Here is an 18912-nt window from a genome sequence, read left to right as displayed (position 1 = left end):
TTTGAATGACTTTTCCATTAACAACCATAAAAAGCTATTTATTTCGAGAGTTGTTATATATATATTTTTTTTAAATTTAAATAACTTCTGGAACAGACTGCCTTCAATTCTAATTGACCCCAACCCTGTCTTCCTGGATATTTTAATTTCATCTCTCACTTTCACCGGAAGCACTTAAAAACGACAGACAGAATTTGAGTGTAAAAATATGAGATTTTGCAGACAAAGCATCAAGCAGGTTCAATTCCATTTCAACTCAAGTCAATTCAGGAAGTAAACTGAAATGCTTCATCAATGCTTCTCAATGAGAACAATAGAATTAGAATTTTAGTCAACTTCCTGAATTAAATACATTTCAAATGGAATTGACCCCAAACCTGGTAAGCATAATATGAATACACTTTGGTTTCACATACCCGTTATACAATTATTGGAAATATTAATGATTCATAGTATGAAACAGCAATGAAAATATATATTAGAAAATAAAAAGGAAAAACATATTTTACATATATCCACTCTGCATTACTTGTCTTCACATGAAAACGCGGACAGCCTGGAAACATTAGACCTGGGTTTAAATACAATTCGAAATCTTTCAAATACCTAGACAAATTGCTCTAGCTTTCCTGGAGTGTTAAGTGGGTGGGGTTTGCAGTTATGCAATTTTCTATTGGTTCCGTCACGCCAGGCATGCTCAATCAAGCCCAGCTAAACTGATCTCGAATAGTGTTTGAACCCACGTCTGTTCTCCTAACTCAGACAGCTGGTGAAGACCTTCATCACGGCGTCCCTGGAGAAGAAGGGACAACAGAAGTGTTAGGAGAATCGGTGATAAAACGACAGACTTCATGAAGGGTGTTTGCATGAACAATCCAGTAGGCTTTATTTATCTGAAAATCAGAAGAACAAAAACTAAAAAAAGAATAAGGACAGCAAGTGGATAACAGTGATTTCTTTCTCGTTCTATCTAATTTTTCGGTACCCACCACAGACATTTGACCTTTTCTTGATAACAATTACAGTATATCACCCGAAAGGTACTTTACAGTATTGTGATTGCATTTTAAAAAAAAATTTTTATAGGTGTGGCTCACACATATTTAATTACGTTTTGGCGGGAAAGCAGCACATGTTCAGTGATGCCCCTCCCCCTTCCACACTCCAGGTATTGGAATGATGCATCGCAACCAGAAGTTACCACAGCAACAGCAAAACAAGGTCACTCTTCCATCTTAATTCTCTCTCTTCCGCTTCCCCCTCATTCTTTCTTTCTCTCCGTCAACCGCTCTCTCTCTCTCTATCCATGTGTTGCTAGGCAGACTTTCCTTGGCTGCCACCCTCAACACCTACTGATGGAGCTGTGAAGCTGAACCAGTAAAGGGTTAAAAGAGGGCGGGATGGAGGGAGGAAGTACGAGGGGGTTGGTGGAAAAGACTGGTGACTCCCCTGCTTCTCTGACTTGGAGTGAGCTCACCCACTTCACATAAAGGCACACACACACACTTCCTCTATCCTTATTGGCTCTACACTGGAGGCAACAGACTGCTATTTTAACAATCGGCTTCCTAAAACACACCACATAAATAAATTATAATTGAAATGATGACACCCCGGTGCAAGTCTATTCTAGGAAACCCCAGATAAGGTACGTCTCAAAGGGCACCCTATTCCCTATAAAGTGCACTAACTTTGACCAGAGCCCTATGGGCCTTGGTGAAAAGTAGTGCACTATATTAGGGAAGAGGGTGCCGTTTAGGACACATAAATAGTTCCCTGAGCTGTCATTTAGAAAGAGCAGATACAGGTTCAACCAGGGACTGGAGAGAGCAGATACAGGTTGAACCAGGGACTGGGGGAGAGCAGATACAGGTTCAACCAGGGACTGGGGGAGAGCAGATACAGGTTCAACCAGGGACTGGAGAGAGCAGATACAGGTTGAACCAGGGACTGGAGAGAGCAGATACAGGTTGAACCAGGGACTGGAGAGAGCAGATACAGGTTCAACCAGGGACTGGAGAGAGCAGATACAGGTTGAACCAGGGACTGGAGAGAGCAGATACAGGTTGAACCAGGGACTGGAGAGAGCAGATACAGGTTCAACCAGGGACTGGGGGGAGCAGATACAGGTTGAACCAGGGACTGGGGGAGAGCAGATACAGGTTGAGGGACTGGGGGGGGAGCAGGGTTGAACCAGGGACTGGGGGAGCAGCAGGTTCATGGGGGGAGCAGATATAGGTTCAGGGTTGAACCAGGGACTGGAGGAGAGCAGATACAGGTTGAACCAGGGACTGGAGGAGAGCAGATACAGGTTCAACCAGGGACTGGAGAGAGCAGATACAGGTTCAACCAGGGACTGGAGAGAGCAGATACAGGTTCAACCAGGGACTGGAAAGAGCAGGGTTCACTGGAGAGAGCAGATACAGGTTGAACCAGGGACTGGGGGAGAGCAGATACAGGTTCAACCAGGGACTGGAGAGAGCAGATACAGGTTGAACCAGGGACTGGGGGAGAGCAGATACAGGTTCAACCAGGGACTGGAGAGAGCAGATACAGGTTCAACCAGGGACTGGGGGAGAGCAGATACAGGTTCAACCAGGGACTGGGGGAGAACTGATACAGGTTCAACCAGGGACTGGAGAGAGCAGATACAGGTTCAACCAGGGACTGGAGAGAGCAGATACAGGTTCAACCAGGGACTGGAGAGAGAGGTTCAGGGATGGAGACAGGGTTCAACCAGGGACTGGGGGAGAGCAGATACAGGTTCAACCAGGGACTGGAGGAGAGCAGATACAGGTTCAACCAGGGACTGGAGGAGAGCAGATACAGGTTGAACCAGGGACTGGGGGAGAGCAAATACAGGTTGAACCAGGGACTGGAGAGAGCAGATACAGGTTCAACCAGGGACTGGGGGAGAGCAGATACAGGTTCAACCAGGGACTGGAGGAGAGCAGATACAGGTTGAACCAGGGACTGGAGGAGAGCAGATACAGGTTGAACCAGGGACTGGGGAGAGCAGATACAGGTTCAACCAGGGACTGGAGAGAGCAGATACAGGTTCAACCAGGGACTGGAGAGAGCAGATACAGGTTCAACCAGGGACTGGGGGAGAGCAGATACAGGTTCAACCAGGGACTGGAGAGAGCAGATACAGGTTCAACCAGGGACTGGGGGAGAGCAGATACAGGTTGAACCAGGGACTGGGGGAGAGCGAGACGGCCTATATATAGTATCAACAGAGTAAAGCACATTAAAGGATTAGCTTGGTCTACAGTAGTCTGGGGGAGTGACGTCCTCAGTCTGGTCTACAGTAGTCTGGGGGAGTGACGTCCTCAGTCTGGTCTACAGTAGTCTGGGGGAGTGACGTCCTCAGTCTGGTCTACAGTAGTCTGGGGAGTGACGTCCTCAGTCTGGTCTACAGTAGTCTGGGGGAGTGACGTCCTCAGTCTGGTCTACAGTAGTCTGGGGGAGTGACGTCCTCAGTCTGGTCTACAGTAGTCTGGGGGAGTGACGTCCTCAGTCTGGTCTACAGTAGTCTGGGGGAGTGACGTCCTCAGTCTGGTCTACAGTAGTCTGGGGGAGTGGCGTCCTCAGTGGTCTGTAGTCTGGGGGAGTCGTCCTCAGCAGTAGTCTGGGGGAGTGACGTCCTCAGTCTGGTCTACAGTAGTCTGGGGGAGTGACGTCCTCAGTCTGGTCTACAGTAGTCTGGGGAGTGACGTCCTCAGTCTGGTCTACAGTAGTCTGGGGAGTGACGTCCTCAGTCTGGTCTACAGTAGTCTGGGGAGTGACGTCCTCAGCTGGTCTACAGTAGTCTGGGGGAGTCGTCCTCAGCCTGGTCTACAGTAGTCTGGGGAGTGACGTCCTCAGCCTGGTCTACAGTAGTCTGGGGAGTGGCGTCCTCAGTCTGGTCTACAGTAGTCTGGGGAGTGACGTCCTCAGTCTGGTCTACAGTAGTCTGGGGGAGTGGCGTCCTCAGTAGTCTGGGGGAGTGAGTCCTCTGGTCTACAGTAGTCTGGGGGAGTGACGTCCTCAGTCTGGTCTACAGTAGTCTGGGGGAGTGACGTCCTCAGTCTGGTCTACAGTAGTCTGGGGAGTGACGTCCTCAGTCTGGTCTACAGTAGTCTGGGGAGTGACAGTCCTACAGTAGTCTGGGGAGTGGCGTCCTCAGTCTGGTCCAGTAGTCTGGGGATGTCTGGTCTACAGTAGTCTGGGGGAGTGACGTGGGTCTACAGTGTCTGGGGATGTCCTCAGTCTGGTCTACAGTAGTCTGGGGAGTGACTACTCAGTCTGGTCTAAGTAGTCTGGGGAGTGACGCCCAGTCTGTGATAGTCTGGGGAGTGACGCCTCAGTTGGTCTCTACTGGGAGTGACAGAATAGTCTGGGGAGTGGCCCAGTCTGGTCTATAGTCTGGGGAGTGACGTCCTCACGTAGGTTGATACATTGCTATGTTTTACAGTAGTCTGGGGAGTGACGTCCTCAGTCTGGTCTACAGTAGTCTGGGGAGTGACGTCCTCAGCCTGGTCTACAGTAGTCTGGGGGATTCAGCCTGGTCTACAGTAGTCTGGGGGAGTGACGTCCTCAGTCTGGTCTACAGTAGTCTGGGGGAGTGGCGTCCTCAGTCTGGTGCCAGTAGTCTGGGGAGGTAAATCAGCTTCTACAGTAGTCTGGGGAGTGACGTTTCTGGTCTACAGTAGTCTGGGGGAGTGAGTCCTCAGTCTGGTCTACAGTAGTCTGGGGGAGTCTCAGGGATGGTCTACAGTAACGTCCTCAGTCTGGTCTAAAGTCTGGGGGAGTGACGCGTCTGGTCTACAGTCTGGGGGAGTGACGTCCTCAGTTACAGTAGTCTGGGAGTGATCAGTCTGGTCTTAGTCTGGGGGAGTCCTCTTCAGTGACTGGTCTACAGTAGTCTGGGGGAGTGAGCGTCCTCAGTCTGGTCTACAGTAGTCTGGGGGAGTGACGTCCTCAGTCTGGTCTACAGTAGTCTGGGGGAGTGAGCTCAGTCTGGTCTACAGTAGTCTGGGGAGTGGCGTCTGGGGGGGTGGCTCAGTCTGGTCTACAGTAGTCTGGGGAGTGGCTCCTTCTGGCTACAGTAGTCTGGGGGGAGTGACGTCCTCAGTCTGGTCTACAGTAGTCTGGGGGAGCGTCCTCAGTCTGGTCTACAGTAGTCTGGGGGAGTGACGTCCTCAGTCTGAGAGTAGCTCTTTCCTCAGTCTGGTCACAGTAGTCTGGGGAGTGACGTCCTCAGTCGTCTACAGTAGTCTGGGGAGTGACGTCCTCAGCTCTTAGTCTGGGGGAGTGTCTGCCAGTCTGGTCTACAGTAGTCTGGGGAGTGAGCGTCCTCAGTCTGGTCTACAGTAGTCTGGGGAGTGACGTCCTCAGTCTGGTCTACAGTAGTCTGGGGGAGTGTCTCAGGGTCTAGTAGCTCTCAGTCTGGTCTAGCAGTAGTCTGGGGAGTGACGAGTCTGGTCTACGTGTCTGGGGGAGTGCGTCTCAGTCTGGTCTACAGTAGTCTGGGGAGTGACGTCCTCAGTCTGGTCTACAGTAGTCTGGGGAGTGACGTCCTCAGTCTGGTCTACAGTAGTCTGGGGGAGTGACGTCCTCAGTCTGGTCTACAGTAGTCTGGGGAGTGACGCCTCAGTCTGGTCTACAGTAGTCTGGGGAGTGACAGTCTGGTCTACAGTAGTCTGGGGAGTGACGCCTCAGTCTGGTCTACAGTAGTCTGGGGGAGTGACGTCCTCAGTCTGGTCTACAGTAGTCTGGGGGAGTGAGGCTAGTCTGGGGAGTGGCGTCCTCAGTCTGGTCTACAGTAGTCTGGGGAGCGTCCTCAGTCTGGTCTACAGTACGTGAGTGACGTCCTCAGTCTGGCCATGTCTGGGGAGTGACGTGAGTCTGAGCGCTTTCTCCTCAGTCTGGTCTACAGTAGTCTGGGGGAGTGGCGCCCTCAGTCTGGTCTACAGTAGTCTGGGAGGAGCGCCTCAGTCTTCTAGTAGTCATGACGTAGTCCTCCTCAGTCTGGTCTACAGTAGTCTGGGGGAGTGACGAGTCTGGTCTACAGTAGTCTGGGGGAGTGACGCTCTTTCTAGCCTGGGGGACGACGTCCTCAGTCTGGTCTACAGTAGTCTGGGGAGTGAGCTCTTTCTAGCCAGTCTGGGGACGAGTCTGGTCTACAGTAGTCTGGGGAGTGAGCCTCAGTCTGGTCTAGCCTGGGGGACGACTGGTCTACGTAGTCTGGGAGGAGCTGGGGGAGTCTCAGTCTTTCAGTAGCCACGGGAGTGACGTCCTCAGTCTGGTCTACAGTAGTCTGGGGAGTGAGCCTCAGTCTGGTCTAGCGTCAGTCTGGTCTACAGTAGTCTGGGGAGTGAGTCCTCAGTCTTCTAGTAGTCTGGGGAGTGACGTCCTCAGTCTGGTCTACAGTAGTCTGGGGAGTGACGTCTCAGTCTGGTCTACAGTAGTCTGGGGGAGGAGTCTCTCTTCTACAGCCTGGGGAGTGACGTCCTCAGTCTGGTCTACAGTAGTCTGGGGTCTGGGGAGGCGCCTCAGTCTGGTCTAGCCTGGGGGAGTGACGTGAGGCGGTCTACAGTAGTCTGGGGGAGCCATCTGGTCTACAGTAGTCTGGGAGTGACGCGTCCTCAGTCTGGTCTAGCCAGTCTGGTCTACAGTAGTCTGGGGAGTGAGCTCAGTCTGGTCTCAGCCTGGGGAGTGACGACGTCTGGTCTACAGTAGCTGGGGAGTTTCAGCCTACAGTAGTCTGGGGAGTGATGATGATGTGACGAACACAGATCAACACCAAAGTTAGCGTGACGGACCATAGTGACTGTAGAGTGACTGGGTTAATGTGATGTCATCACCGCATTCTCTACCAGAATGTTGGTGGGCCCTCTGTGATGTCATCACCGCATTCTCTACCAGAATGTTGGTTGGCCCTCTGTGATGTCATCGCCGCATTCTCTACCAGAATGTTGGTTGGCACTCTGTGATGTCACGTAGGTTGATACATTGCTATGTTTTCATTTATTAAGCCCTTTTACAAATATCTCCACTGTGCCTAACATCATTACTAAACTTTCGATATAGGAGTTACCACACCCGGTCTCAGGGATGGATAACTCTGGAAATCCCTTTGGTCGCTACTGAGTTAGGTAAATCAGCTTTTAGTTTCCTTTCAATGACGAAGACGTGAGGAGCTCTTTCTAGCCACGACGACGACGACGTGAGGAGCTCTTTCTAGCCACGACGACGACGTGAGGAGCTCTTTCTAGCCACGACGACGACGCGTGAGGAGCTCTTTCTAGCCACGACGACGACGTGAGGAGCTCTTTCTAGCCACGACGACGACGTGAGGAGCTCTTTCTAGCCACGACGACGACGTGAGGAGCTCTTTCTAGCCATGACGACGTGAGGCGCTCTTTCTAGCCATGACGACGTGAGGCGCTCCTTCTAGCCATGACGACGTGAGGCGCTCCTTCTAGCCATGACGACGTGAGGCGCTCTTTCTAGCCACGACGACGACGTGAGGAGCTCTTTCTAGCCATGACGACGTGAGGAGCGCTTTCTAGCCATGACGACGTGAGGAGCGCTTTCTAGCCATGACGACGACGACGTGAGGAGCTCTTTCTAGCCATGACGTGAGGAGCTCTTTCTAGCCACGACGACGACGCGAGGAGCTCTTTCTAGCCACGACGACGACGACGCGAGGAGCTCTTTCTAGCCACGACGACTACGACGTGAGGAGCTCTTTCTAGCCACGACGACTACGACGTGAGGAGCTCTTTCTAGCCACGACGACTACGACGTGAGGAGCTCTTTCTAGCCACGACGACTACGACGTGAGGAGCTCTTTCTAGCCACGACGACGACGTGAGGAGCTCTTTCTAGCCACGACGACGACGTGAGGAGCTCTTTCTAGCCATGACGACGTGAGGAGCTCTTTCTAGCCATGACGACGTGAGGAGCTCTTTCTAGCCACGACGACTACGACGTGAGGAGCTCTTTCTAGCCACGACGACTACGACGTGAGGAGCTCTTTCTAGCCATGACGACGACGACGACGACGTGAGGAGCTCTTTCTAGCCATGACGACGACGACGACGTGAGGAGCGTTTTGTAGCCATGACGACGTGAGGAGCTCTTTCTAGCCATGACGACGACGTGAGGAGCGTTTTGTAGCCATGACGACGTGAGGAGCGTTTTGTAGCCATGACGACGTGAGGAGCTCTTTCTAGCCATGACGACGACGTGAGGAGCGTTTTGTAGCCATGACGACGTGAGGAGCGTTTTGTAGCCATGACGAATTATTTCAAAAGATGCATATCTCCTTCTACTAACTTTAAAGCATTTGTTCAGTTTGTATCTTTCACTTTACGTTGATTGGAACCGATTAGTGGTCATTTTGTGATAACTACACTGTGATTCAAATTTTGTACAAATGTTATATTTATTTAAACCTTCTTCGGGTTAAAAAAAAAAAAAATTCTTCCTCGAAACGTTAACAATTCCAAATGTCGCTTAAAACGTTTACACCCGTAGGGCCCTCTGCTTGTCAGGGGTCGAGGTATGGGGTGGGGGAGGAGGGGGGTGAGACAGGCAGATCAGATGTAGACGCTGTTACTCTTCTATATGGGAATATTTCACATCACCATTGTGTTGTACAGAGATGAATGCAGGGGGAGACCCATTTGAGCTGATTTTATGACCCATTTTTAGAGGGAGAGAAATCCCACTAAAGTGAAAAACACTAAAGGGAGAGAAATCCCTGACTCAGTCACAGCTGGACTGAACAAGCCAAGCCTTTAGGGCTGAGGATTGGGGGGGTGGCTCAGATTGCATGTGTTTAATCCTCCCAGAACTTAAGAGAGAGGGAATCCAAGACAGAAATCACCACAACAATCCCCCAAAAGCCAACTTGCAGGGCGGTCAATCAGATGTTATCACTGATAATAACATGAATACTACACAACAACAACAACAACAACATATTAGCAAGTTTTCAAAAACTGGAAGCCTGGAGCAGGGAAGGGTGGGTGAGAACAGACCAATAGCTGAAGGGTGGGTGGGTGAGAACAGACCAATAGCTGAAGGGTGGGTGAGAACAAACCAATAGCTGAAGGGTGGGTGAGAACAAACCAATAGCTGAAGGGTGGGTGAGAACAGACCAATAGCTGAAGGGTGGGTGAGAACAAACCAATAGCTGAAGGGTGGGTGAGAACAAACCAATAGCTGAAGGGTGGGCGGGTGAGAACAAACCAATAGCTGAAGGGTGGGCGGGTGAGAACAGACCAATAGCTGAAGGGTGGGCGGGTGAGAACAGACCAATAGCTGAAGGGTGGGTGGGTGAGAACAGACCAATAGCTGAAGGGTGGTTGAGTGAGAACAGACCAATAGCTGAAGGGTGGTTGAGAACAGACCAATAGCTGAAGGGTGGTTGAGAACAAACCAATAGCTGAAGGGTGGGTGAGAACAGACCAATAGCTGAAGGGTGGGTGGGTGAGAACAGACCAATAGCTGAAGGGTGGGTGGGTGAGAACAGACCAATAGCTGAAGGGTGGGTGGGTGAGAACAAACCAATAGCTGAAGGGAGGTGGGTGAGAACAGACCAATAGCTGAAGGGTGGGTGGGTGAGAACAGACCAATAGCTGAAGGGTGGGTGGGTGAGAACAGACCAATAGCTGAAGGGTGGGTGGGTGAGAACAGACCAATAGCTGAAGGGTGGGTGGGTGAGAACAGACCAATAGCTGAAGGGTGGGTGAGAACAAACCAATAGCTGAAGGGTGGGTGAGAACAGACCAATAGCTGAAGGGTGGGTGAGAACAAACCAATAGCTGAAGGGTGGGTGAGAACAAACCAATAGCTGAAGGGAGGGTGAGAACAAACCAATAGCTGAAGGGTGGGGGAGAACAGACCAATAGCTGAAGGGTGGGTGAGAACAAACCAATAGCTGAAGGGTGGGGGAGAACAGACCAATAGCTGAAGGGTGGGTGAGAACAAACCAATAGCTGAAGGGTGGGTGAGAACAGACCAATAGCTGAAGGGTGGGTGAGAACAGACCAATAGCTGAAGGGTGGGTGAGAACAGACCAATAGCTGGCCACCTTGACTATTTACATTGACCCCCTTCTTTTGTTTTTACACTGCTCGCTGTTTATCATCTACGCAGAGTCACTTTACAAATTACCTCAACTAACCTGTACCCTTAACCAGCACAATGCCTCGGTACCGGTACCCCTAACCAGCACAATGCCTCGGTACCGGTGCCCCTAACCAGCCCAATGCCTCGGTACCGGTGCCCCTAACCAGCCCAATGCCTCGGTACCGGTACCCCAGCCCACTGACCCGGTACCGGTACCCCAGCACACTGACCCGGTACCGGTACCCCAGCACACTGACCCGGTACCGGTACCCCAGCACACTGACTCGGTACCGGTACCCCAGCACACTGACTCGGTACCGGTACCCCAGCCCAATGACTCGGTACCGGTACCCCAGCACACTGACTCGGTACCGGTACCCCAGCACACTGACTCGGTACCGGTACACCAGCACAATGACTCGGTACCGGTACACCCTGTATATAGTCTTATTATTATTATTGTGTCACTTTCTGATTACATTTTTATTTTAATTACTTTATTTATTAAATATTTAGCAAACTCTATTTCTTGAACTGCATTGTTGGTTAATTAAAGGCTTGTAAGTAAGTCATTTCACAGTAAGGTCTACACCTGACAAATAACATTTGATTTGGAGAGGGCGGGGTGGGTGAGCTGCCATTTGATTGGGAGAGGGCGGGGTGGGTGAGCTGCCATTTGATTGGGAGAGGGCGGGGTGGGTGAGCTGCCATTTAATTTGGAGAGGGCGGGGTGGGTGAGCTGCCATTTAATTTGGAGAGGGCGGGGTGGGTGAGCTGCCATTTGATTTGGAGAGGGCGGGGTGGGTGAGCTGCCATTTGATTTGGAGAGGGCGGGGTGGGTGAGCTGCCATTTGCATGGCTCTGTATGGTGAGCTCCGTAGGGGTTAGCTTTGGGCTGTGTTCGAAATGGCACCCTATTCCCTATATAGTGCACTACTTTTGACCAGGGCCCATAAGCAGGCCCATGGGGTTACTGGTCTAAAGTAGTGCACGATGTAGAGAATAGACTTCCATTTGGGACGGCTCCTAGAGGGGATTAACATATGGTGGAACCAAACAGCGGGCTGTTTAGAAGTAAATAAAAACATGTTTTCATTCAGGGACCAGTGTGTGTGTGTGTGTGTGTGTGTGTGTGTATACTTAGTTCAGTTGGCACTCTGCCATTTGTCGATGGACGACTGCTGCTCTCAAAGATATAAATCTGTGTGTGTCTCTGAGATTGTCATTATTCCTTAAAAGGGCGACTGCACTTCCTTATTTCGGGCCTAATTTTGAAGATGGGCTAAAACTGCTTCTCCAATAGAAATCTCCGATCACACTTGTAGGCGATGTCATGGCATTACAACCCCCCCCATTGATCCAAACCTAGCCCATAGGGCACAGGGTGGTGGCAGTCAAGGCCCTGGGTTCCACAAATCACACCAGATAAGGTTAAGTTGGTTAGACCTCACTAGGTTAAGTTGGTTAGACCTCACTAGGTTAAGTTGGTTAGACCTCACTAGGTTAAGTTGGTTAGACCTCACTAGGTTAAGTTAGTTAGACTCATTAAGTTAGTTAGACTAACTGGATCCACAAAAGGGTTAATGTACTGTAGTTTGAAACATAATCCTCTTACCTGGCAAATGGAATGTAAGAGATGCTGTACCTGAAAGAGAAAACAAGAAAAACAGACTGAGTATAAACAACATACAGGTGAACCATCCAAGTATAGTACATTATCAGGTAGCGTATATTATAATATACAGGTATAATATCAGGTAAACTATATTATAATATACAGGTACAGTATCAGGTAACCTATATTATACAGGTACATTATCAGGTAACCTATATTATAATATACAGGTATATTATCAGGTAACCTATATTATAATATACAGGTATAGTATCAGGTAACCTATATTATACAGGTACAGTATCAGGTAGCGTATATTATACGGGTACAGTATCAGGTAGCGTATATTATACGGGTACATTATCAGGTAGCGTATATTATACGGGTACAGTATCAGGTAGCGTATATTATACGGGTACATTATCAGGTAGCGTATATTATACAGGTACAGTATCAGGTAGCGTATATTATACAGGTACATTATCAGGTAACCTATATTATATTATACAGGTATAGTATCAGGTAGCGTATATTATACGGGTACATTATCAGGTAGCGTATATTATACAGGTACATTATCAGGTAACCTATATTATACAGGTACAGTATCAGGTAACCTATATTATATTATACAGGTACAGTATCAGGTAGCGTATATTATACAGGTACATTATCAGGTAACCTATATTATACAGGTACAGTATCAGGTAGCGTATATTATATTATACAGGTACAGTATCAGGTAACCTATATTATACAGGTACATTATCAGGTAACCTATATTATACAGGTACATTATCAGGTAACCTATATTATATTATACAGGTACAGTATCAGGTAGCGTATATTATACAGGTACAGTATCAGGTAGCGTATATTATACAGGTACATTATCAGGTAGCGTATATTATATTATACAGGTACATTATCAGGTAGCGTATATTATATTATACAGGTTCATTATCAGGTAACCTATATTATATTATACAGGTACAGTATCAGGTAACCTATATTATAATATACAGGCACAGTATCAGGTAACCTATATTATAATATACAGGCACATTATCAGGTAACCTATATTATACAGGTACATTATCAGGTAGCGTATATTATATTATACAGGTACATTATCAGGTAGCGTATATTATATTATACAGGTACATTATCAGGTAACCTATATTATACAGGTACATTATCAGGTAACCTATATTATACAGGTACATTATCAGGTAACCTATATTATACAGGTACATTATCAGGTAACCTATATTATACAGGTTCATTATCAGGTAGCGTATATTATACAGGTACAGTATCAGGTAGCGTATATTATACAGGTACAGTATCAGGTAACATATATTATACAGGTACATTATCAGGTAACCTATATTATACAGGTACATTATCAGGTAACCTATATTATAATATACAGGTATAGTATCAGGTAACCAATATTATATTATACAGGTACAGTATTAGGTAGCGTATATTATACAGGTACATTATCAGGTAACCTATATTATATTATACAGGTACATTATCAGGTAACCTATATTATACAGGTACATTATCAGGTAACCTATATTATACAGGTACATTATCAGGTACCACCACCTTCCGGAGACACCTGAAACCCCACCTCTTTAAGGAATACCTAGGATAGGATAAAGTAATCCCTCTCACCCCCTTAAAATATTTAGATGCACTATTGTAAAGTGGCTGCTCCACTGGATGTCATAAGGTGAATGCACCAATTTGTAAGTCGCTCTGGATAAGAGCGTCTGCTAAATGACTTAAATGTAAATGTAACCTATATTATACAGGTATAGTATCAGGTAACCTATATTATACAGGTACAGTATCAGGTAACCTATATTATACAGGTACAGTATCAGGTAGCGTATATTATACAGGTACAGTATCAGGTAACCTATATTATACAGGTACAGTATCAGGTAACCTATATTATATTATACAGGTACAGTATCAGGTAGCGTATATTATACAGGTACAGTATCAGGTAGCCTATATTATAATATACAGGTATAGTATCAGGTAACCTATATTATACAGGTATAGTATCAGGTAACCTATACAGGTATAGTATCAGGTAACCTATATTATAGGCCTAGGCTCATGGAGTGTAAGTGAGGATACCTGAGGTAGGATAACAAAGAGACCGATTGAGTTAGTCTGTAATTAGGCCAGGCTCATGGAGTGTAAGTGAGGATACCTGAGGTAGGATAACAAAGAGACCGATTGAGTTAGTCTGTAATAATCCATGTTAACGTCATCGCTACATTTATCCAGAGGTGTGATCAGTATTATACAGATTATGTTGTGAAGCATGACGAGAGGAATTTAAAAATCGGCATGAAAATGTTAGAAAATGAATCTTCCCATAAATAGGAGTCTTTCCCGTGACATAGATAAAATAGGTGGGGTCAATAGAAACTCAGCAAAAACAAAAAGACACGTCCTCTCACTGTCAACTGCATTTATTTTTTTCAGCAAATGTAACACGTGTAAATATTTGTATGAACAGAAGAGTCAACAACAGACATAAACTGAACAAGTTCCACAGACATGTGACTAACAGCGTTTAAACGTCTGTAAGCTGTTAGTGTCTTAACGACCGTTCCACAGGTGCATGTTCATTCATTGTTTATGGTTCATTGAACAAGCATGGGAAACCGTGTTTAAATCCTTTACAATGAAGACCTGTGAAGTTATTTGGATTTTTTGTCCCTGAACAAAGGGGGGGTCAAAATCAAAAGTAACAGTCAGTATCTGGTGTGGCCACCAGCTGCATTAAGTACTGCAGTGCATCTCCTCCTCATGGACTGCACCAGATTTGACAGTTCTTGCTGTGAGATGTTACCCCACTCTTCCACCAAGGCACCTGCAAGTTCCCGGACATTTCTGGGGGGGGGAATGGCCCTAGCCCTCACCCTCTGATCCAACAGGTCCCATACATCCTCAATGGGATTGAGATCCGGGCTCTTTGCTGGCCATGGCAGAACACTGACATTCCTGTCTGCAGGAAATCACGCACAGAACAAGCAGTATGGCTGGTGGCATTGTCATGCTGGAGGGTCATGTCAGGATGAGCCTGCAGGAAGGGTACCACATGAGGGAGGAGGATGTCTTCCCTGTAACGCACAGCATTGAGATTTCCTGCAATGACAACAAGCTCAGTCCGATGATGCTGTGACACGCCGCCCCAGACCATGACTGACCCTCCACCTCCAAATCAATCCCGTTCCAGAGTACAGGCCTCGGTGTAACGCTCATTCCTTCGACGATAAATGTGAATCCGACCATCACCCCTGATGAGACAAAACCATGACTTGTCAGTAAAGAGCACTCTTTGCCAGTCCTGTCTGGTCCAGCGATGGTGGGTTTGTGCCTATATGCGACGTTGTTGCCGGTGATGTCTGGTGAGGACCTGCCTTACAACAGGTCTACCAGCCCTCAGTCCAGCCTTTCTCAGCCTATTGCGGACAGTCTGAGCACTGATGGAGGATTGCGCGTTCCTGTTGTAACTCAGGCAGTTGTTGTTTCCATCCTGTACCTGTCCCGCAGGTGTGATGTTCGGTTGTACCAATCCTGTGCAGGTGTTGTTACACGTGGTCTGCCACTGCGAGGACTATCAGCTGTCCGTCCTGTCTCCCTGTAGCTCTAGCTTAGGCGTCTCACAGTACAGACATTGCAATTTATTGCCCTGGCCACATCTGCAGTCCTCATGCCTCCTTGCAGCATGGCTAAGGCACGTTCACACAGATGAGTAGAGACTGGGCACCTTTCTTTTGGTGTTTTTCAGAGTCAGTAGAAAGGCCTCTTTAGTGTCCTAAGTTTTCATAACTGTGACCTTAATTGCCTACCCTCTGTAAGCTGTTAGTGTCTTAACGACCGTTCCACAGGTGCATGTTCATTAATTATTTATGGTTCATTGAACAAGCATGAGAAACTAAATCCAAATAAACTCAGCAAAAAAAAGAAATGTCCTCTCACTGTCAACATGTGTAAATATCTGTATGAACATAAGATTCAACAAGACATAAACTGAACAAGTTCCACAGACGTGTGACTAACAGTGTTTAAACTATGGAAGCTGTTAGTGTTTTAACGACCGTTCCACAGGTACATGTTCATTCATTGTTTATGGTTCATTGAACAAGCATGGGAAACAGTGTTTAAACCCTTTACAATGAAGACCTGTGAAGTTATTTGAATTTTTACAAATTACCTTTGAAAGACAGGGTCCTGAAAAAGGGACGTTTCTTTTTTTTTCCCCTGAGTTCAGAAACACAAGTGCTCAAGGACACTTGACGTAGAGTATACATTCATTCTTTGGGGATTTGAACTTGATTTTACATGTATAAATTAACATAATTTCACATGTGAATCTTGACATTTCACATGAAATCGTGGGAAAACATGTTTTTGGAAAACTTCAAAATGTGACATTTTAACATGATCACATTTTCAAATTTGCAATTACGTGTGATCGCTGTTCAGCTAAAATATGACCCGACCTGGGATTTGAACTCACAACCTCTGGATTTGAGGTACGCTGACCTTTCTGCTGTATCACAAAGTCTGTAGCATCCCCCTTAACATTCATTACCTAGGTACCATCTCCACTATTATACATAAGTTATTCTGACTGTTCTCTCATCAGTGATTCATCATCTCAGCTATTTGAGGATTCTCTCATCAGTGATTCATCATCTCAGCTATTTGAAGATTCTTGGTATAGTCTAACGTTGGTGGGGCTTAATTATTCTGGTTTTAAATGTTACCCCTAAATCACGATCATAAATATCGTTTTTCCTTGAGTGCATTATCAATAAAGTGAAGGAACCGATACGGTGGCCTAGCAGGGAAGATCGGTACGTCGTGAACCAAGTGGTTTTGAGTTCAAAGCCCAGGTAATGACATCGAATAATAATTACTGTATAAAATGTATGTCAAAGTGTGTCAAGATATGTTCCCTGCTCGTCAAACATCTCATTCTAAAATCATGGGCATTCATATATATAGTGTAATCACCACATGTGAAGTGTTCCTAAAACACCTGGTTTTACATGATTTCAAACGTGGAAATGTGATTTTCCACATGTGAAATCATTCGCAGTACAGCGCCCTTAACCACTGCGCCACCCAGGAGGCCCACCCCGGTCAACTTTAACAAAAACTGGATTTGTCTCGAGATGGGTAGAGGTATTCATGGGTATAGATATTCATGGGTAGAGGTAGTCATGGGTAGAGGTATTCATGGGTAGAGGTATTCATGGGTAGAGGTATTCATGGGTAGAGGTATTCATGGGTAGAGGTAGTCATGGGTAGAGGTAGTCATGGGTAGTCATGGGTAGAGGTATTCATGGGTAGAGGTATTCATGGGTAGAGGTATTCATGGTATTCATGAGGTATTCATGGGTAGAGCTATTCATGGGTAGAGGTATTCATGGGTAGAGGTATTCATGGGTAGAGGTATTCATGGGTAGAGGTAAAGCATCTCGCTCCATTGAATACAGGTGGTTGATGTTGTCGACAATCCTCAACAAATATTTTTAAATATTTTTTTTAAATATTCAAATAAATGAGATGTGGCCACCAACCCAAAGAGAAGGATTGTTGAGAGCCCTCCGTGCAGCTTTGTGGACAACGACTGCCATTGTTAGGGCGTAGAGACAAGCATCTTTGTCAGTACATCCATAAAAACGCTTCTAGTTTCCCCCCCTCCCACTTTGGCCATACAGTGAGTCTCGCAGAAGTGATTCCTCGTTATGAAGTGATCGAGTCAAAGCCTGTTTATTTAAAATGACCATATACTGTACACGGATTGTTTTAAAGCAAAACCATTGCTGATGATGGTGAACAAACAAAAATATATATATTGTACGCCCTCTTTCAGCAGGCAGGTTATAGCCAGATGAGAGTACAGTCTCCGTTTGCTTACTTTAAATCCAGTAAAACACCATATTCAACAGCGCATAGATAAAAAAATAACTAATAAAGCCTAATATCACGTAAGCCATTGTCGAATTTGAATGCTGCTGAATGTCAAGCGCAGATCAGTGCGAAGATCAGGGTGCCTAGCTCGTGTTGGTCAGCGCACAAAGCTGGGCACATCTACAGACTGTCACGAGGCTCCTGATACTCCCTGGGGTTGTTAGTTAGGCATGCAACATGACTGATATTCCCTGGGGTTGTTAGTTAGGCAACATGACTGATATTCCCTGGGGTTGTTAGTTAGGCATGCAACATGACTGATATTCCCTGGGGTTGTTAGTTAGGCAACATGACTGATATTCCCTGGGGCTGTTAGTTAGGCAACATGACTGATATTCCCTGGGGCTGTTAGTTAGGCATGCAACATGACTGATATTCCCTGGGGCTGTCAGTTAGGCAACATGACTGATATTCCCTGGGGCTGTTAGTTAGGCATGCAACATGACTGATATTCCCTGGGGCTGTCAGTTAGGCATGCAACATGACTGATATTCCCTGGGGCTGTTAGTTAGGCATGCAAAATGACTGATATTCCCTGGGGCTGTCATGCAACATGACTGATATTCCCTGGGGCTGTCAGTTAGGCATGCAACATGACTGATATTCCCTGGGGCTGTTAGTTAGGCATGCAAAATGACTGATATTCCCTGGGGCTGTTAGTTAGGCATGCAACATGACTGATATTCCCTGGGGCTGTTAGTTAGGCATGCAAAATGACTGATATTCCCTGGGGCTGTTAGTTAGGCATGCAAAATGACTGATATTCCCTGGGGCTGTTAGTTAGGCATGCAAAATGACTGATATTCCCTGGGGCTGTCAGTTAGGCATGCAAAATGACTTGTAGATCAATGACTGTCAACACTGTTTCAAGCCTAGTTTGACACTGAAGGAGATGACTCATCAGTCGTCACAAAATAGGAGGTATTTTAGGAAGGTAGAAGGATAGTAACACGAGCAACAACAAATATACATCCGCAATTCGTAACGTCCGATTGAGACGACATACACGGATGGAATCTAGGCCTAAATTGCACTGTAAGTGGAGTGTTACTTACCATGTCATAGCCAAGAACTGTAGAATGCAGAAGATGATGGCCAACCCCTTCTTTCCCCACTACAGAGAACAGAGAGAACAGAGAGGTCAGAGAGAA

At 46.8% G+C, this 18912-nt stretch overlaps 1 protein-coding gene across 1 annotated transcript in view; it reads right to left on the bottom strand.

The window, feature by feature from the left end:
* Window positions 1-418: 418 nt before the first annotated feature.
* The window catches only part of LOC115144474 (vesicle transport protein SFT2A), a 51368-nt gene continuing 32874 nt past the window's right edge, over window positions 419-18912 (bottom strand). The window contains exons 6-8 of the mRNA XM_029685535.2: window positions 18817-18875; window positions 11741-11770; window positions 419-793 (exon numbers count right to left, since the gene is read on the bottom strand). Coding sequence (XP_029541395.1) covers window positions 754-793; window positions 11741-11770; window positions 18817-18875 — 129 coding nt within the window. The 3' untranslated portion in view covers window positions 419-753. The remainder of the gene's footprint in view (window positions 794-11740; window positions 11771-18816; window positions 18876-18912) is intronic.

The sequence above is a fragment of the Oncorhynchus nerka genome, linkage group LG16, assembly GCF_034236695.1.
Source record: "Oncorhynchus nerka isolate Pitt River linkage group LG16, Oner_Uvic_2.0, whole genome shotgun sequence".
NCBI lineage: Eukaryota > Metazoa > Chordata > Actinopteri > Salmoniformes > Salmonidae > Oncorhynchus > Oncorhynchus nerka.
This window is presented reverse-complemented; position numbering and strand designations above follow the sequence as displayed.